Source organism: Anas acuta, chromosome 16, assembly GCF_963932015.1.
Source record: "Anas acuta chromosome 16, bAnaAcu1.1, whole genome shotgun sequence".
NCBI lineage: Eukaryota > Metazoa > Chordata > Aves > Anseriformes > Anatidae > Anas > Anas acuta.
In genome coordinates, this window is record NC_088994.1 from 7,160,997 (window position 1) to 7,181,283 (window position 20,287).

The following is a 20,287-nucleotide window of genomic DNA, read 5'->3' on the forward strand; positions in this document are numbered from 1 at the left end:
GAGCTGGTTACAGGCTCAGCAGCCTAGAGAGAGCAGGAGGAAGGGCAGAACTTTTTGCTACTATTTCTCTATGGCTATTGACTGGGTGCTTAGGACAGTTTGCTGCTAGTGTGAGTTAGACGTTGTTCAGTCTGGGGTAAATGCATGATGACCTCGGGGGCCATATTCACCTCGCTGTCACTGCCAATGCCAGTGACGATGTGCAGGGCAGACTTCAATCATTTCTGATGGTTCTCATGACCTGTCTGATCCTTCTACGGTCAAATGTCTGGCATCTGGTTTTGTAGATGGAAACATATAAAGAATAATCCCAGAATAAATTTATAATCCAGGTCTAGAATAGATATAGGAGATATGCAAACACAGTCATTGGAGGGTTGAATAAAAGGATAACAGAGCTCTTTTGCAATCACCTGCATGGTGCATTCTTGCACGAGATACATCAAGTGATAGTGTCATTCCACACTAGGTCAAAACATGACACATTTTCAGATTGTTCTTCCAATGTTTCCACAGTCTCTTTCTACAGCAGCAGTTAGAGGCAACCAAAATACATGAACGCACATGTTACACACACCACCAGTATTCTGCTATACTGAAAAATCCCTTTCACTTGCATTTATTGTATAAAAACATTAAAACAAATTCTTAACAGCATTATAATTATGCAGAGTTGGACAGCTGGACAAAATGTAGCACTGTGTCAATAATTTATTACATCTTATGCCATAATTGAACACTTTTACTATGATCATTTGAGAACAACGTGGGCCTTATACAGAGTAATATATCTTGCTACATAATAATGGAAAGGTGGATATTTAAGAAAGATATGTAGCTTGGAGGAAAACTTACATGGAAACAAACACCTCTTGCTTCACCTATCTCCATGTACAAATTAAAACTAAATCAGCATATTATATTTAATTATTTCATTTTATATATGCATAGTTTCAAGAGCTAATCAGAAAGAAATCATATTACAGCATAACTATTTACACCAAGATGGGAGCATGCCAGAATGCCTACCTTCTCTTTTAGATATCAGTACTTTTTTCTTACGTTTCTTAATGGACAATGCACATGGGATGTAAATTCAGCATCTAGAACATTGTTCAAAAGAGCAAACATCATATCCACAGCTCACTGATACCATCTTTACACACTGTCTCCAGGTAAAAGCAGGTGATATAGAGGCACAAAGGTCTCATCTTCTCTGACACAAACTTTAGTAAGAACCAGTCTTGTGTTGCCAAAACAAGTCTTTATATTGGGCTGCATGATAGCATCCAAATATTCTAAAATATGCCCATGGAGGAGAGATATACAGAATCACTGGATTTGTTGCTACATCTTTGTAAACATACGTACCCTAGAGGTAAGAAATTAAGTTAACCTTGTTTGAGCAGAGGTTAGATTTGGTGTGTCATATAACCTTTGGTGTGTCATATAACCTGTGTCATAACGTATTCACTTGAGCAACTGTTCTGCTACCTACAGCCACACGACTCCACTACCATGTCCTCATACTGCTTGTAGACCACATTGTTTGCAGAGTCAATGAAAAGAATGCTGATAGGACTCAGCCTGGTTGGGACACAGCAAGTTGGGGGCGTTGATTCGGGGTCCATTGAGTTCATTAAAGTTTGGATAACTGCGTGATTGGTGGGCTCCAGATGGGATCGAAGGGGAAATTCACAAAGACCTTCACAGTGATACGCTTCGTATTCTAGGGGGGCTATTATCCAGTCATCCCAGCCCATATCCTTAAAATTCACATGGAGGGCTTTTCTGCTACACCTTGCCTTCGGATTCTTACTGGGCCTCTTCCCCTGACGTGTTGCTAAAGGAGCTCTTCTCTTCCGCCTCTGATTGAATAAGTACTCATAAACGGTTTTATCATCTTGGCCAGATCTAGCTTTGATTTCATTGAAAAATAAGTCTCTTTTTTTTGTCCTCCCAAATACCAAGAAGAGAGCCTTTTCATTGACCTGTCTTCCAGTTCTATTAAATCCCACAGTCCTGAGATCAACAGCTCTCCCCCTGTCAAAAGTTTCCAGTTCAAAACACAAATTAACTAAGTTTTTAAAGTTCCTAAAAAGCTTCCAGATGTCAAACACTTCCCATTTTGGTGTATCTGTGATACTGACAGTGCGAGAGTCCAGGAGTGTTGCTGCTTGTCTGTTGGTAGAGCAACTAAATAATTTCACTTGGGAAGTTTTTCCAGAAGAATGAGACTTCCAAGTATCAGAAGGTTTTTTCCTCAATATTCGAAGCTCTGCTCCCAGCAAGCCATCTTTTTCTAATGCACTAATATCAAAAATATATTTTTGTTTTCTTATAGTTGGCGCTCGCTCATCTAAAAAAACAAAAAGCACACACATTTTAAAATGTATATCAAGCACAGACCAATCTTGTTTTTTCAGTTCTTCATGGTGTCCCAAAAGTTTGCTCATAAGACTACAATTTCCCTTAATTAGCCCACTAAACAGAAAGAACAATTTTTGTCTAAGGGATCAGCTGTGAGCAGGGACCCAGAAATATTCAGTGACTCAACAGGGAAATGAGTTTCTGAGTTTGCCCTGTAGAAATGCCATTTCATTTACCAGCGGGAATTTTCTAGCTTTAAAGTAGCAATTAGCCAATTGGAAAATAGTTCTTTATAAGGGCTGAGCACTCACAGGGCCTATTCACCACTTGCATCTCAAATAAATTACTGAAGCAGGACTTCAGCGGAGCCCAGGCCTCATGCTGGCTCCAAATATGAGCAACCGTACCCTTAAACAATACAATAGTGAATTAGTCCTTTAAAACCAACATCCCCCAGGAACTGCCAGACACAAGGATAATTGCCTTATTAACTTAACTCCACATGATTCACGACTTTCTCAAATTGGGCAGAAAAACATACCTCCCCTTGCTGATGCTACCTGATGCTACATTTGCTTAGTTAAGCTCAGGAGTAGTGCTAATGAGGAGTATGGCTGAGCCAACACTATCGACATTACATTAACAACGCTTTCCAGTGGCAAGCTGAGGACTGAAATGCAGCACTTGCAAGCAGCGTGTCATCCCTTCCTAGAAGCCAAGCTATTCTTAATTAAATGACAGACAAATCCAGTCCTGGCTGAGCCTTCCATCACAATTACTTTATTTGCTGTCAGCCTGTGTTGCTTCCTTAAGCCCATGACAAAGTTCTTATTAACGTCACTGGAAACAGCATGGAGCTAATTCTCCAACCAGAGTGATCAGGTAAACATCTTTCTTTGGGAGCCTGGTTATTTCTTGTGTGAAAGCAGACACTAGTCCAGATTTCCAAGAAAAGTTTGGAACCATAATGTAGAACTGCAAATTACAGAGTTCCAGAAGTTATTTACTCTGATTATCCCGTGCTTAGCTGTGAGCTTCTCTGGTTAGGAGGCTGGTGGTGCCTGAAAGCATGAGCTTCAAGCTACTACAGATACACCAAAGCTACACGATAATGACTCCTGTGTCTACAGTGCAGTTCCTCCCAACTCTACTTTGAACAAATCTGGGTGAACCTTCAGTAATGAAACATTTTTATTTTTATTTTTTCCACAGAATAGCCCTGTTCTCAACATAACAATAAAATCTGATGTTACCAGTTTCCAGGAGCTACTTATGGAAAAAACATAAGTCAAAAAAAAAGTAAAAATTTTATACACCTATATATGCAAGGACTGATGGATTTTCAACAACATGCTTCTAAAATATTTCCTTAATGTTTTGTTTGGCTGCCACACAACCATCTAGTTCTGTCTCTAGATGAATTTGCCAAGATAAGGCATGAGGACAAAATCTGCAGCAAAGTTGAATGATTTCATATACATTAAAAAGAGCTTTTTGACTTAAACAATGTACAATTACTTTCTAATAACACTCTCTATACGTATAAACACGCTCAGAAATCCCTCTCTGTCCACACACACACACACACACATGCACGAGCTCCTTTCTTACCTTGTCCTTTGTCTATAAAGCTGGTTATTGTATTGGCAAGTCCAGCCTCCAGTTTTACACTTCCATTAACACCTTTTCTTTCTGCATCTGAGAGAGTCCTGTACAAAGAGAGCATGTATTCATGTGGCGTTATAGGGGGATGTCTGAAAGTCTCCTTAGTTTCCCTTTGGGTTATAGGCTCTTTAGTCTTTTTGGTTTTGAAAGAATCAGTGCTGCTTGTGCCAGTTTTTTTCAAAGCCGCCTTGCTGCTAAGATTTTGAACCTTTGGAGTCACTGTCCTTACTCCAGAAAGTCTGCCTGGGAGATGTCCTACCTTTGCCTCCGTGGCTGCTGTTCTTGAGAGAACCTTCTGTGATTCATCATTCTTGGCCAAGAGAGTTCCAGCCTGAGTAGCACTGCTTTTAGTCCTAGCCTTTGAGGTGCCAGTACTGTATCCATGGTTCACAGTCCGCAGTGTACCTGCCCGAGCTGAGGGACTCCTCTCTTTTCCTTCTGTTTTTAACAAACCTAGTTTAGATCCTGGATTACTCTGGCCTGCTTCAGAATTACTCAGTGCTCCAGGAACTAGATCCAGAGACAGCCAAGTCAAATGCCAAAGCAGTAAAGTGAGAAAGTGCAGGATTTTCATCCTCTGGTCTTCCTCTGAATGCCACTAAAGAAAAAATCAGAAAAGGTTCCTCCAGTTTGGCAGAAGAAAACATGAAAGAAATTAAAAACCAAAGTCAGCAAAAATGGTTTTCGTTTGAGATTAAAACATTTCAAATCTCGTTGTTCAATACTTGTATCCAGTCCCATAGTGGAAATGCTCATGTACTCAGATACGATCTCCCCTGACTTCAGTTAGCAGCTATAAAGAACTTGTTCTTGAAAAGAGAAAGTTTACCACCTCGTTTTCTTCTGTAAAACTGACTGAAAACTTGAAGGAGTCCTGTTTAAATCTGAGGGTTTTTTTTTTTTTTCCAAGAAGGAAGAATGGCGTAATGCTGCCTCTGTGTTAAAAGGTTTTTTTAAAGTTTTGAATCCTTTCCAGTGAAAATATTTCACACACAGAGACCTGCAGGTGCTCAGAAATCTTTTACAAACCTGAACTCAGGAATTGGAAACGGAATTCCAACAAACCTATTTAATTACTCTCTGATGTCATGCTGTCTAAACTAATTTAACTGCGATATATTTCTTAAAAAAAATCTTCTTTGCCCTTTTCATTAGCATGAGTCATACTCTGCCTCATGTGAAACAACTCCACAGGCTCAAAACTCCAGAGGATGCCTTTTCAAGTGGCAATACGACCTCTACCTTAGCCTTCGATGAACTTCATGTTTAAACAGGACAAACTGCAAGATCAACAACAGATCTGTCATACAGTCCACTGCAACACATACATTAAAATCTCTAAGTATAACTCGTTTAGCTCTTTTTTTTTTTTTTTTCTGGAGCACTGTAACAGCAGCTTCACTTTGTCCTCTGATGACTTAGCCAATAATACAGGCACTTAACAAGGGTAAAGTTTAATTTTGTATAAATGCAAAATGGCCATGCCCACATTCGGTGTATTTTGGCATATTTATTGTTATGCTTTAAAAAGAACCTAATAAGCCCAGTTTGAGAAGAAGCCTGTGCCAGCAGTGCACCCTGCAGGCAGCCAGGCTCCTGCCACCTGGAGATGCTTGGGGAGCCAGGGTCACACCAAAACCCCACTCTTTCTTCCAGAAGCAGATGGATGCCACACTTTGTTTTAAAATTAGACGCAAAAAAATCAAGAGCCACCTGCCCCAAGGCCAGGGGAAGGCTAGGAGTTAGAAAACAGCATTATTTACAGGGGAAAGGTATCCTGCTTCTTTCAGCTTTACAGAAGGGAGCACAAAGCATGTGTGTCTTTCACAAGTGACAGAAAACAAGCTGTTGTTCTAAGTGAGGCTTCGGGAAATGAGGCATGGGCTGGATTGAACAGAGATTAATGGGACTCTTATCTCACCCTCCACTGATGCTTAGCCCAGTTCTTCTCCCCAGTGGGTCTTATTCCTAAAGCAAGAATATATGGAATAGATGTAACACTTAGATTTTAGATTGATTTGCACATGCTGTAGCATTTCCCATCCTGACTAGTATCAGAAACACCAAATTACTTTCATAAATAACAACAGCCCTTTCTACATGAGGAGCTCAAAATGCTCTGCCTTATTTTGGTGGAGGAACTGAAGGGTAGAAAAAACTCAGTGATTACACAGGAGTCCCAAATAAGGTAGTACAAAAAAAACACCCTCCTGATTTTGGCCTAATTGCCATTCTTCTGAAGTAGTTTTGATGTCCTCTATCAAAATAAAGCAGCTTTTCCCTGAGTTACGTCCTACAAACCCATTCCCCAGCAATTCCTTTACGCTGTCCCCATGCCCTCCCAGCCAAGCCATCCTTTCCTCCTTGCCACAGTACCACTCCAGCAGGCAAATGCAGGGTGTAGCACCAGTTCTGCACTATGGGAGTATTCACCAGCCATCAGGCCACAAAAACAGCTAAATGTTGTGTTCACGCTTTTATTCTAACAAGCTTCCAGTTTTCACAAACATTAAAAAAATTTAGTATCTTTCAGATCTCTATCGCTCTGTCAAACTTGGTTGAGATCTGCAGATACACAAATGATTTGGGTTGATGGACAGGAAAGAGCAAAAGGTATGACCGTGTAAATAGGCCTTGTCTCTTAGTAAATCTGATTAAAACCAGAATCAATCAAATGTTCCAACAATCTTTGCATATCTGAGATGAATATACCCATCAATTTATGGATTTTATTACACAAGAAAAAAATTGACTTTGCCAGTAGCAGCAAGTAAAAGAATGCACACAACAGGGGTAAATCAGGTCCTCATCTCACCATGGAATTAGATGTCTTCATAGATTGGACAGGCCAACACAGAAAAAAATAAAAATAAAATAAAAGAGTAAAAGCAAGCAGAAACTGTGCAAACTATTCTCTATCTTTCAAACAGTCTCTCTTGAGACGCTGTCCCTCTAAGTGCTCAGTCACTGCACAGAGCCCCATGGCTCCTAGAGGGGGATCTTGGCCCCAGACAGCACCCATGCAACAGGGTGTCTGACTGTGGCCCTCTGCTAATGTGGGGCGACCACGCTTAGCTCAGGCTAAGCTCAAGCTTCCCTGGTATCTTCAATATGTAGATGGAAAACCCCTCTCTCATGCAGGCTTTAGCCCAGCTACAGGACAGTGGAAGAGGATGCTCAAGGCCTGTTATTTCTCACTACTGGCCAAGGGCGTGTGCATCACTTGAGCAGTTGAGTTCATACCACCCACTCATCCGCCCTGCAGTGGCCCATTCTGTAGGGGCAGCTCCTCTCTCAGTGTGCTGGGGACTTGAAGAAGGAGGGCAGCTTGGGTTTCCACCCCATGGGGTTGCCTCCTGTTCGCCAAACTCCGAGGAGCTTGACTACAGAAGCTGTGCCAGCTTCTCAAACAGACTGCTCTGAGAGTCCCTCTGGACATCCTGGATGGGCTAGAGGAAGGGATCACAACAGGAAGCCAAGGAACATTTCACAGATTTAGCCAAATAAACTCCAAAAGTTAAGCCCCACTTGCTGACACATTGCTTTTGCTTATTGAAACCAACTAATATTCTATTTCTGTGAGAACTTGGATTTCTGCACCAAAGCTTTTTCAAGAGTGACTTTTAAAAATCTGCAGTTAATTTTGGGGAGGAATTCAGCAGTTCTGTCTTTCTTTTTTGAAAGGAAAGAATTACAGAAAATTAAGAGATGCTGTAGATTGAAAAAAAAAAAAAAAAGTAAAAAAGAAAGAAAAAAAAGACTTGTTTGGGGCTGGAGCAAAACAAAAGTAATAAAATTCCTAATAACAAAGGAAATTGTGGCATAATTTTAAAAAGCCCTAAAACGTCCTAATGATAAATAGGAAATTACAGTCTGAGGAAAGAATTGTGTCACTGGTTATCAAGACTTGGATAGCCTTTGACCAATGGCAAGCTATGGATGGGACAAACCTAGAGAAAAGCCCAGGGGTATTACCCACCACACAGCATCATAGAATATCCTGAGTTGGAAGGGACCCACAAGGATCACAGAATCACAGAATTGTAGGGGTTGGAAGGGACCTTTAGAGATTATCGGGTCCAACTCCCCTGCCAAAGCAGGTTCCCTAGAGCAGGCTGCCCAGGTAGGTGTCCAGACAGGTCTTGAATATCTCCGGAGAAGGAGACTCCACAACCTCCCTGGGCAGCCTGTTCCAGTGCTCCGTCACCCTTCGTCATGAAGTTCTTTCGCATGTTAGTGCAGAACTTCCTGTGCTCAATTTTATGGCCATTATCCCTTGTCCTGTCCACAAACCAGTGAAAAGAGGTTGGCCAAATCCCTCTGTCTCCCACACTTCAGATATTTATAAACATGGATAAGATCCCCTCTCAGTCTTCTCTTCTCCAGGCTGAACAGACCCAGGTCTCTCAGCCTTTTCTTGTAGGGGAGATGCTCCAGGGCCCTCTGCTGGACTCTTTCCAGGAGAACCCTGTCTTTTTTGTACCAGGGAGCCCAGAACTGGATGTGTCCCACGCATCCTGCTTCAAGAGCACTAGCAATAAAAAGTACCTGTTTGCTGCAATGATGGTTGTCAGTCCAGATGGTCAGTCCAATGATGGTGGTCAGTCCAGAAAGCCAGGCAGAGCACAAAAAAAGGAAACAGCATTTTTGGATGACACTTGGAATCAATTGAAAGACTTGGGATCTAATTAGTCTTAAAAGAAGATAATGAACTATAAAGAATCACAGGAGGCCTTGTGCAAGAAGTTCACCTGAAACACCACAGGAAGAAGGAGCCCAGGCCACTGGGAATCAAGTCCTACAGCAAGAGCCCAGCTGAGACCACAGCATTTTGCTAGCAAGGCTGGAGAACTCCCATTTCCACAGTAGGTACCAGGACAGTGGGACAGGCTGCATGCCTTGGCTGCTGCTCCTGTTGGGGATGGAGCTGACAAACACGGGCAGATCCATCTCAGCCTTCACCTGCCCTCCTTTCCTCAGGAGCCTTGGAGTGCTCAGAGCTGCTGTGTCCTGGCACAGCTGGGAGGGACATGCACGTGGTTAGAGACATTGAGAGGCTTGCTGTGACTTTGAGAGTGAGCCCTTGCAGAGACAGAGGTGTTGTGAGTTCCTTTGAGCTAAGCCCTGGGGACTCCTTTAGCTCTGAAAACATATTACCGGTTATTCCTGTCCCTTAAATAATTTACACCGGACACTGCTTCTGGCAGAATCTGCATGCCAGTATTTCTCATTTCTGGGAGGCATGGCCACAGGCCTCCATCTTCATGCTTCTGCATATCACTGACAGGAGTGCAACACTTACAGAGTAGCACTTCCATTAAGAAAGACAGAAAAGTTGAGACAGCATAAAATGATCCACATGCCTGGCAGCACTGCTGTATACATAAATATATATGTATTATATATATATGTATATATATGTATATATAAATAATGGCACCTTATTTGTAGATTGAACTCATTTATATTTGTAGATTGGACTCATCTAGCTGCAGGTCGAACAAACAAAAATAAAGCATTATTTTCTATTTTTGTCTCACTTGATAAGGATTTATATTTTAAATGAACCTCTGCCACTTCATGAGAAGCTAGTTTTCAGAACCCGGTTGTTTTTTGAGCCACTCCTAGTTTTCGTCATTGTTTTGACACAAGAACAGGCAGAGCACAGGCAGCTCCCTGCCACCGTTTATACCAATGTTGTTCTCCAGCTGGGCAGGCCTCCTCAGCCAGCTGCTGCTATGTCCTCAAACCCTTTTTTGCAACCCTTCATGAGACACTTCACCCAGTTTTGAATATTTCTGGTTTTGCCTGGATTTCTAACAATCCTCTAGCTATTCATGGCGGTGAATCCACCTCACCATTTAGGTTCCCACTGCATTGAAGGTGACTGCCTAGACACCCTTAACTGCCATGTCAGAAAAACGAGACGCAGCTGGAACTGTGAAATCACGGGTAGCAGCCATGACCTGCTAACTGCTATCTGAAGGCTCTGTTTTCGCTGCGAAAGCTCCGAGAAGCTCTCAGCTCAGCAGCGCCTTCTGCGCGTCCAGCCGCCTCGCCCTGCTGCTGTGAGGCCCTGCCCGTGGAGCCGGGGTCGCAGCTCCGCTCACTCCCGGCCCGCTGCCCGGGGCGCCTCAGATCGGTGCCCGCACCCAAACCGCTGACGGCCCCGGCGGCGGCCACCCCGCGGCCGCCTCAGCCCGGGGCCCGGCAGGCGGGGCGGAGCCGCCCGGACGGCGGGAGCTGAGGCGGGCAGGGCCGGGCCGGGCCGGGTGACCGGGGGATGGCGGCCGGGGACGGGGAGGCGGCGCGGAGCCAGGCCTCTCTGTGGCGCCGGCTGCAGAGCTCAGAGGAGGCGCAGCAGCGGCAAGCGGTGCTGGTGCGAAAGCTGCAAGAGAAGGTGAGGGGAGCTGCCGGGAGCTGCCCGGGGTCGGGCTGGCCGGGCGGGAGCCGCGGTGGGGCCTCCGCGGGCGTCAGGGCGTCGAGCCCGGGGCTGGGGCGAGGCCCCGGAGCCGCCCTGCTCCGCCCGGCCTGGCCCCGCTGCCGGGGAGAGCTCCCGGGAGAGCCGGTGCCCGGCGGGCATCCAGGCCTGAGCTCGGTTCATCGCGGCCCGGCTGCCAGAGAGCGCCCCGGCCTCTCTTGAAGCGCCCTCGAAGCCCTGCTGCTGGCGGTGCCCGAAGGGGTGCTGGTGGGTTTGTTTGGGTGTGCGTGGTTTCAGCCTGGCAGGAGGCTGCAGCGTAGGAAGCTGGTCAGCTGAAGTGCTTGGCAAGGCTGTGGGCAGAACTAACTTTAATTTGCTAAGCATTGAAAAGTAACGCAAATTTGAAAGGCTGTTTCTAGTTGTACAGGTATGAAGAAGCCTGATGCTTGAAAGGCAAAACCTGTACGGTTGGGCTGCGTTTGACATAGTGCAGAAATGTCTTTGGAGAGCAAGTGGTAAATAAGCAAATAAATGATAAAAGCACGTTTCTTCCTCCAGGAAGTGAACAGAAGTTCTGTTTATTCCCTTTTAAGTCTTTTCAGTTTCTGTCACTTGCATTTAAATGTTTTCTGAAGGACTGCTGCTTGTTCAGTCAGTTGCTGTTCGCAGACCTGTCTGCTCTGAAGTCCCTCTCCTTTATGCAGTCGTTTTCAGTGTTTGCCAAAGCTTTTCCTTCCACTTTGTTTTGCTGTGTAGCAAGAAGTAGCATTTTTCTCTGATGAACCTGTGTCAGATACTGGTGATACACAAAGTATTATTTGGTTAACAGAAACCTGACTGTTTTTGAGGCATCCTGAGCCACTTCGTAATTTTTTTCTTCCAAACCTGTAATTAAAAATTATTTTACTAGGATTTTACATTGATTTTGGTGTTGGCAATTCCTTCTGGATTTAATGTTGTTTGGTGAGGTTTAAACAGGATAATCTTCAGTCTGATGGATGGAGTTGGCCTGGCATGGCTGTTTTAAGTTGGTCTCATCATTCTGCTTGTCATCTCACTCTCTCAGGATGAGCAGATAATACTATGCATAAAATAAACCCTTTCTCACTTTTTTAGTATTAGATGAGGTAAAGCTTCCATGTGATAATGATTTCTCTGTATGTCAGCAGTGCTGTGAAACGTACTAGACTCTGTCTGGAAAGGCTTAGAGAAAACCTAACACAGGAGGAGCTGAGTCTGTTATAAGCTTAATTTCTCTCATCCTAATTCTGTATATCCATCTTAGTTGCTGCAGTATCGGAACTGGTGTCGTGAGTTGGAGCAGCAACTTGAAGCCGGAGGGGTGAGTGGGCAGGTACGTAACACTTGTTAAATCAGATTAAAGGCCCCCTAAAACAAGAGCAGACGAAAAAAAGATTGTCCTGAAAGGAGGATTTAAAGAAGCACTGTAACTTTGACTTTCAGTATTTTGTCCAGTTGCCATTCTTAGAGCACCCTGTAGTCATAGAAATGCCAGTCCAAAAAAAAAAAAAACATCAAGAAGGATTTTAATTTTGTGAAAGAGTGCTTTATAGTTGGAATAACATTTGTACTAAGTCTCAGGAGAGGGCTATCCTGCCTCTTACATTATGTCTGTCTCTGAATAAGAATTGGTTGAAACATAGCATCTTGGAAGTCTCTCTGCTTTTCTTTTTGCTTCATGGCTAAAGTAAACCCAGGAAACAAAGATTAGGAGAGTATATATTTACAAGCTTCAAGTCTAAGTGAGCACTTGTGGTCATTAGCTGAGAACAGATAGCTGTGAGAGTGTGAAAATGAGGAGAACTACTGACTCTTCCCCTCCCTTCCTCTCTGTGTTTGTGACACTAATTCCTGGAAGAAGATACAAGTTCCTGAGATACCAAACAAATGGAGGGGAAACCAATGGATGATAACCGTAGTGAAGGAAATGCAAGAATTTGACTAAACTTTTCCTTTCTTAAGGGATCCCTTCCAGACAAATGGGAACCCACAGAGGATCACAACTTGGAAAAAGCACTGCTCCAGTTGGAAGAGGAGCAGCGAAGGTAAAAAGGAGGAGCAATAGCGCATTCTTGGTGTCTTGGATGCTCAAGGAAGCAAGAGAAATCCTGTCAGTTTGGAAGTGGCTGGACAGGCCATTTTGAAAGGAGAAAGGTCCACAGTCCATTCTGTGGTGCAGTTAATAGTGATGTGTGCTGAATAGCTCTGTTTTCAGTGGGGGTTGGTCATATGACCTCCAAAGGTCCATCTCCAGCCTGAATTTTCTTGTTATTCCATAGGTGATCTGCTCAGTAAAGCTCTGCTTTATGTTGGAAATCAAGCCCTAACATCCTAAGGATTTCATGCGGCAGGTGTTTTCCTGTTTGGTTTGGAGTTGTATTTTGTCTGAATAGCATATCCTGTGCTTATATCAAAGCCTTTCAGTAGAACATTTGGCAACACAGGCATCTTCTGTCATATTTTTCTGTGCTTCTCTTTCTCCCTCTGCTCAAGACATGAACAGCGTGAGGTATAAAGTACATCTGTGTGCTGTGTTACCTGTGTTGCAAAGTAAAGTGAGGGAAGCACAACTCCTGTTTTTATCCAGAAACTGAACTTTGTTCTTGTTTGCTGGGCAACAGTCTTCAGATTTTGTTCATGAAATAATTTCCGAGTGGGATATATTAGGCTGTGGCCCAAATGTAATTAGCCTGCAGTGTTTGATATTTATGTTCATTACAATGAGCATAGTCAAAAGCCTTTTTGTGGGCTACAAATGCACTGCACTTTGGGAACCCTGTAGAAGTTTCTTTCAGTTGAAAGTGTCATTTAAAGCTATTTCCCCAATATATAAGGTCTTGGTTTAGTGGTGTGCAGTTTATTGTATCAACGAGGTGGGGTTTTTACTGCAAGTCCTGGTGTATTGTACAAGGACTGAGAGACTCTTAAAAAAAAAAAGGCGAGGGCAGAAGTACAACCAATATTGCAAGGGAAGGGATATGGAAACTTACAGATGTGAGTGGAAGTAGATAGGTGGTCAGGACAATTGTGCTTCCATCGGGATGCAGGATGGCAGAGCAGAGGAAAGGAAAGATGTTAATGGTGAAGTTGAAGAAGAAGGGGAGACTGAAATTGTAGATGGAAAATGAAGACTTAAAATAACAAGAAAAAAATGAGTACCATGTCACAGATGTCTTAGTTATTCCTAGAAAGCACATTTACTATCTTTCAGTTCACTAAGAAAGTCAGTGTTGAGGAAGATGGAAAACTGTGAGGATGTTGCTTGTGGATAGCAGTTGTTCAATGAGCTCATTGCTGTTTCTTCCTTTCTAAGGTGTGAGAATCTGGCAGAAGTGAACACTCTCCTGCGGGAGCACCTGGATAAAGCAAATGAGGTGAATTCAGCTCTTAAAGAAGATGTTGGAAAACTGACAGCAGATTGGATGAGGGCCCGGAAGGAACTGGAATTGAAGGAGAGTGAATGGCACAATGAACGTGAGGTAAGGATAGGCTATAGGAATGTCAACGTGATGACAGACTGGAATGAGAGTTCAGTTTACTGCTGACATAGGCAATTTATTGTGTAAAAGTTGTTGCTCTATTGAGAATGTATTGGTGCTGGCTAGAAGAACATTGGTGTGGGATGGAGGAGTGTGCCTGTTGCTGGACACTGTAGGGCAGTCATGCATGAACTCCCTATTTTTTTTTCTTTTATTTATTTATTTATTTATTTATTTATTTATTAACATTTCTTAAATACCAACAGTGAAACACAGAGAGGTCTCCGTATTTTCAAATTCAGAGTAGCTAAGAGAAGGTCAAGACACTCATCTCTTACCAATAGCCTGTCACAAGAAAATGTCACACTGGAGGGGCTTGTTCTTGTCTTCCTCCACCTGTTAGACTGTTAGACATCTCTGATCAGTATGCTTTGTTGATATCTGCTACAACAGGAGAAGTGTGGATGTTCCCGTCTCTGAATTCAGGTAGCAGGTCTACTGTGGATGTTTATGTGGTGCCTATTCAGTCCTTGATGCCCCTGTTGGAATTTTTATTAAAGAAGATTTGATGATGATGGTTGTGCTCTCTCAGATCTAGAAGAACTGTATAGTAATAGGGAAGGCTGCCATTTCTTTCTGTCTTTGTGTGTTTAGTTTTATGACAGCTACTTAAGGGGTGAGCATAACCGTCTTCTGAGCCTGTGGCGTCAGGTGGTGACCTTCCGCCGTCATTTTGTTGAAATGAAGACCGCCACTGACAGGTGAGAAGAAGTTAAGACTACATCTCTTGGAGAAAAAAATGTAAGCCTCTATTCACATCTGCTTTTGGAATCCTGATGTTGCTTTAGTTACAGCTGATACAAAGATACAATTTGTCCTTTGATAGCCTGAAGCAATGCCATTATGTGTGCTTTACGCTACTTTCAGATTCATTTTGTCTGAGGATGGTTTTCAAATAAAACTGAAGGGCTTCGGCAATGCAGAGGCCCAAGGTCCTAAACAGATGAACTTGACTATGTTGATATTTGGGCTAATACGCCCAAACTCAGATGTATAGGTACACATATACATATGGAAGAGAACAGACTCACCAAACCTATGCATACAGTAAATAAAGCAGTCCTTTCTATAGAATGATTAAAATCTACCTTAAATCTCATTGTTTTTTTTATCTCGGTGATTCTGAAGGAAATATTCATGATTATGGTTTTTTTTTTTTTTTCTTTTTATGTCCAGCTTACATTTACTCTGGGCAGTTTGCTGGTACAGGTGTAAGTGAATACACTGTTGAGAGAAAAATAAATTTTCTACCTTGTTACTCCATTTATCCAGTTTATATTGCTTAGTTTGGTACCTCTTTATTATTGTTTCATTTATTCTTGGACTCACTGAAGTTTCTTCCTCACAGTTGCTTTCTATGCAAGCAATAATATTGTAGCTTTGATATTGCATTCTTCTGATGTAAGCATGCAATTTCAAACTCTGGGTTAATGTCAGACATTTTTCTTATACATTGATAAGCTTTCCTTAATGTGTAGTGTATACCTGACATAGTAATTAATTTGTGCTTTTTTTTTTGTTAACAGCATTCAAAGATTATTCTTATGCTACCTTTCCAAAATGCTTATTATGCGCATATTTTCATAAGCCTCTTATCAGTCTAAGTGGTGATACTAAAAGGTCACTTAACACGGATATCCTAGGTATAAAAGCTGTGGACCCTGGCAAAATTCCTTATGTCTACTAATGGTGTTGATAATTAGAGTATGTTAATACAATTCAACAAGAACAGCAATTAATAAGAGTAATTAGAAGTCCTTGAAATCTTCTGGCTATGCTACACATTTCTTCTTGTCTCTGAGGAAGAAATAGACTCATTCCACAACTATCAAGACGGATCCTAATCCCAGAGTATCAAATGAATGATTTGTCCCTAGCAAAGATGTAGTATGTTGCCTAATTATGTGCTTAAAAAGTGGACTAACTGATAAAAATGGCGGTGCAAACATCAGCTCTTTTCTTTATTCTTCCTCAGAGATTTGTCAGAGCTGAAGGCAGAGCAAATTAGGCTCTCTGGATCCATACTTGTGAACTGCTTCCGTCTAAACTCTGGCATACAGCTCTGGGAGTCCATCACTCTGGGTAGACCTATCCTAAAGGATCAGGCACAGCAGCAAATGGAAAGGGAAATAAACCAGAAGACTTTGGAAGTGATGTGCTTACAAATCAAGGGTGACCTGGAGAAGAAAGAACTTCAAGATAGGTTAATATATTTTAAGCTTTTGCATTACCAACATTATCTTTTGTGACTGCTGATTCACAGGTTCATGGATAGGCTGTGTTCATGTTGAAAACACATACATTCTCTATAGCCTTATTTCTGACCATAGTCATAGTATTGCCTTTAACAACAAAAAAAAGGGGGGGAGGAGGAAGAAGAGAGTCTAGCAGTTTAGCAGAAGCCCTTCTCTTCTGAGTAAGAAGACTGGGGGGAGATTGCATATTGTAATGTATTTGCTGTTAACTGGTTCTTGGTGAGAAATTCAGAGCAGTATAAAGAGCACTCTGTCTCCTGTACAGCCCTTTTGCTCTCCAGGACTGTGCTCTAGTTGTTGGGAGGAATTTGCAGAGGACTATCATAAGCAATGTAGCACCTCTGTACTGACATTTCCTTGGAAGACCGAGTGCAGAGTCCTTTGGGCCGAGTAGTGCCTTTCTGCAACATACGGTACATGTAGAGATTAAATCTGTCTTTGCTATATTTTCTGGGCTGAACTTTTTCTGCTGTGCTTTTGGGAGCTGCTTATCTCTTTAACAGCTGATGGTGTGCTTTTGGAATGGCACGTGGACCTTCTCTTCTCAGGGTGATGGAGCTCTCAGCCTTGCTTATACAGTCTCAGAAGCAGAATGAGGAGAAGGAGAAGACCATGAAAACACTTAACAACACTGTGGAGATTCTAGTATGTTTTACCTTTATCTGGGAAATAGCCCAGTGTCTGCTTGGTCTGAGGTCTTTATTTTACAGCCTTAGCACAAAGAGGTGTAGCTTCCTCAAGAGAAAGTGTAGTAAAGATGCTAGCTGTGCAGAAACACCAGGAAGATGTTTGGCACATGTGGAGTCAGTCCAGGTGCAGGCAATGGCAGGGGAGCTACAGACATCTTGGGTGCCTTCCTTAGGGAGGTTTTACTAGTGTACTTTTGCCCCTGACTTTAAGTCTCTAGTGATAAAAGTTACTTGGAATTGACAACTTAGCTGTCTAAAGAGTTGCTGATCTTTCTCTTCTTAGTTTTAGCAAAGAAAAAAATGAATAGATTATGGAAAGTAATATACTGGAATCACTAGGGCTGAGGCTTACAAGCATGATAATACTGCTGAAGATGGGAATGCTCCAGAGGGGAGCTTCTCTTGGACACTCTTTCCTCGTTCTATTATCAGGAAGCAAGTCGATTAGAGGTAGAATATGAAGCTTCATTGACTAAAAATGCCAAAGAAGAGAATCTTGCCCTTCAAAAGTTAATCAAAGATATAACTGAGGTGAGTACAAAGTTGGGTCTGCATCCTTGTAAATTTGATTTAAAAGTACTTAATGAAGGAAATAGAAAAGCACGGTGAATAGACTCACGTGTTGTATACTGTGTTTGTTCACTGCTGCTGGCTGTTTCATTTCTGTGCCACTTTTTTGATATAAAATCTGACATAAAATGTCAGAGTTGGCTCTCCTGTGACTCTTCACCTGAGTTGCTAGGAATTTCAGTACCTATGCCTTCACTGTCATGCTAAAGTCTCTCTTGAACTGTGTTTTCTGAGTTGGCTACTTGACATTTGTACTCCAGTGTTGCTTGGAGGCTTCCCAAACCCTCCTAGAGCAATGACTGTGCTGTTCTTCAGACTTTTATAAAAGGTCACTGACTCAATCAATGTGCTTGCCAGCCTTGCTCCTTCACTCTGTCTTCACTGACCATTATCATCACAGAATCTTAACTGTTCCAACTGGTTAGGGGTAACTTTAACGTAGTCCAAAACTTCACCTTGTACAGGAGGTTTAATCATCAGATCTTTTAGACAGCCTCTCACAAAGTCAGTTCTTTCTACTTATTTTAGTCATTTTTTCCTTTTTTGCTGCCTCTCAGAGTAATTGTAAACATTAGCTATTTCATTACTGTTTTCCAGTATTCATCAGCTGTCTTCATTAATGGTTCTTTTCATTGCTATTTCCAGTGTTGATCTGGTGCTTGTATATGTGGTTCTGAGAAGCTGAAGGAGACCAAAATCATTCCCAAGAGCTTTAAGAAACTGGGCATTCAAGCAGCCTCCAACCACTTCACATTTATTTCTTCTCTTCTTGTTTATAGCAGCTGTGTTCAGAAATCTCTGGAGTACTTGTGGTGGCTGGGGTGATACTTCTTTTCTCATTGAAGAAATTATTGAATTGAGTCTTTAATAACTCTAGGGTGAAGTGGGGAAAGAAGTAGAAATAGATAAAATAGTTTGAGCAAAGAGTGATGGTTTGATGTGGGCTTTCAGGTGGTGTTAGATGACAGTGACAGCACAGTCAGCCTTGTCTGCACTGACCATTTCCAGCGTCCAGAGTCTAGCAACATCCTTTCTTGTCTGAGCTCTCTTGATGCAGACCATGCCTTTGTATTGGTTCAGGAAGCACTGGCAAGGAGGCGAAGAGCAACACAGGTGAGAATTTCTGGTTGTCATCACCACTGGCCACAGTCTCAGCTGCTCATGCCTCACCTGGCTTCAGACCTTTTTGTTTATTTACCCAGTTTCCTTCTAGCCACCCTACTCTTGCTACTATGTTTCCTTGCCAGTCTCACCAGCTCTGTGTTCCACTGCTTTTCTGTCCTGATCTCCTCCCCCTCATCACAGCTGTTGCCTTCAGGTGAGCTGTCTCTACTTGCTTGTCCTCGAGTTACTGTATCTGAAGCCATCTTCCCTACTTATTACTGCTTGTTTGTGCTATTTTCCTACCCATTCCTTACAGGCCTTAAAAGAAGAGCTTTCCGCTAGGCAGGACTCTATAAATTCCCTGCAGCACCAGCACAGACAGGAGGAAGAAAAGTGCAAAAAGCTGCAGCAAAGGATTGAGCAACTGGAAGAGGAAAGTAAGATGTCAAGCAGCCAACAGCAGCACCTTCAGTCCCTGGTAGAATCACTCAAAAGGTGTGTGTTTCATTCTTCTCCTGTGTTTTACAGACAATCTGCTTCCAGCTCTGGGAGTTCTAAGGTGTCATGGTCAAACAACTCTCCTTCCCTAGTGTTCATATGCCTCTCTTCAGCACTTTAGCATCCTGCTCTCACTGTTTTTCATGCTCTACTTTTATTCTAAGGCTGTCTTTGGAAATGTAGAGCAATGTTGGAATACAAGATGCATCCTTCTCAACATACCACTTCTCTAAATTCTGTTCTTTGGGTGCCTCCCTAGCCACTGCTTCTCACTGAATGCAAGCCAAAACCTGCCTTAAGTTCTCCTTCCCTCCACGGTTATCTTGTGAGGAGAAGAGCATGTCCCTCCTTATATTGCTCCTCGCAACTCCATCCTAGAGTTATGAAAATGGGATCAATGGTTGTGCAAGTCTCCTCATTCTTTTAACTTGTCTCTGCAGTGACTGTGAAAACCTAGAGAAAACCAGGAGAGAGTTACAGCAACAGCTAGACGAAAGTGAGCAAGAAGCCTCGCGTCTGCGTCGAAGTAATACTGAACTGCAGCTGAGGGAAGATTCAGCCCAAGGGGAAAAGCTGGAGCAGCAACAAGCAATGGAGAGAGTATGTCATGACCAGGACCTCCTGTGAGTGTTAAAGATTTCTCTGTGCAGGGCTGAGCATTTGCCAGAGTTTAGGAGATCTCTTTGCCCACAACAAAGGAATGAATTTCTTGTGCTTATCATCTGTAGCGTAGAAAATTGAGGGAGTACACGGGCAGGTCTGGGTACCTACTGACATGCAGCACAGCTGCCTCCATGTCCTTTCTTTCTGACCCTTTAAAAAAATCTTTCCAAACCTGACCGGAGTAGTTGATGAAAGGCATAAACTAAAACAGATATTCAGACTGGATTTAAATGACAAAAACAAACAAACAAAAACAAACAAACAAACAACATGACAGCCACAACATCTCTGAGCAACCTGTTCTACTGTGTGAAGGTTCCACCCCTGGGAATTTGAAAAATCCAACTGGATAGAGCCTTGAGCATCATGGACTGATCCCATAGCTGATCCTGCTTTGAGCTGAAGATTGGGCTGGTAACCTCCTGGGGTCCCTTCCAGCCTGAATCGCTCTATATAGTCCTATGATCATTGGTTTGAAAATTCATATACATC

At 42.7% G+C, this 20,287-nt stretch overlaps 2 protein-coding genes across 4 annotated transcripts in view; one reads left to right on the forward strand and one right to left on the reverse strand.

Annotated features, from left to right (window-relative positions):
- Window positions 1–316: 316 nt before the first annotated feature.
- GDF5 (growth differentiation factor 5) lies at window positions 317–4,999 on the reverse strand. Its single transcript, XM_068700696.1, has 2 exons — window positions 3,982–4,999; window positions 317–2,359 (listed from the first exon to the last, which is right to left on the reverse strand). Exons 1-2 carry the CDS (start codon window positions 4,607–4,609, stop codon window positions 1,491–1,493), a joined length of 1,497 nt encoding a protein of 498 aa, XP_068556797.1. The 5' UTR covers window positions 4,610–4,999; the 3' UTR covers window positions 317–1,490.
- A 5,023-nt stretch (window positions 5,000–10,022) lies between these two features.
- The window catches only part of CEP250 (centrosomal protein 250), a 32,491-nt gene continuing 22,226 nt past the window's right edge, over window positions 10,023–20,287 (forward strand). The window contains exons 1-11 of one of the 3 annotated variants that reach the window (XR_011101861.1): window positions 10,023–10,435; window positions 11,742–11,810; window positions 12,440–12,522; window positions 13,791–13,956; window positions 14,611–14,717; window positions 15,992–16,219; window positions 16,820–16,916; window positions 17,393–17,491; window positions 18,482–18,643; window positions 18,951–19,129; window positions 19,573–19,755. Coding sequence is in view for 2 of the 3 variants with exons in the window: in XM_068700292.1 (XP_068556393.1) it covers window positions 10,319–10,435; window positions 11,742–11,810; window positions 12,440–12,522; window positions 13,791–13,956; window positions 14,611–14,717; window positions 15,992–16,219; window positions 16,820–16,916; window positions 17,393–17,491; window positions 18,482–18,643; window positions 18,951–19,129; window positions 19,573–19,755 (1,490 nt within the window). In the remaining variant the exon portion in view is untranslated. The remainder of the gene's footprint in view (window positions 10,436–11,741; window positions 11,811–12,439; window positions 12,523–13,790; window positions 13,957–14,610; window positions 14,718–15,991; window positions 16,220–16,819; window positions 16,917–17,392; window positions 17,492–18,481; window positions 18,644–18,950; window positions 19,130–19,572; window positions 19,756–20,287) is intronic. The other 2 variants (XM_068700292.1, XM_068700293.1) reach the window with 2 other exon arrangements.

Bases quoted from the DNA above. Each gene is read 5' to 3' on its own strand.
- GDF5 (XM_068700696.1), bottom strand. From the start codon at position 4,609: ATGAAAATCCTGCACTTTCTCACTTTACTGCTTTGGCATTTGACTTGG. The intron at 2,360-3,981 runs GTAAGAAAGGAG...TTGTTTTTTTAG, and splicing joins CTTTATAGACAAAGGACAAG to ATGAGCGAGCGCCAACTATA.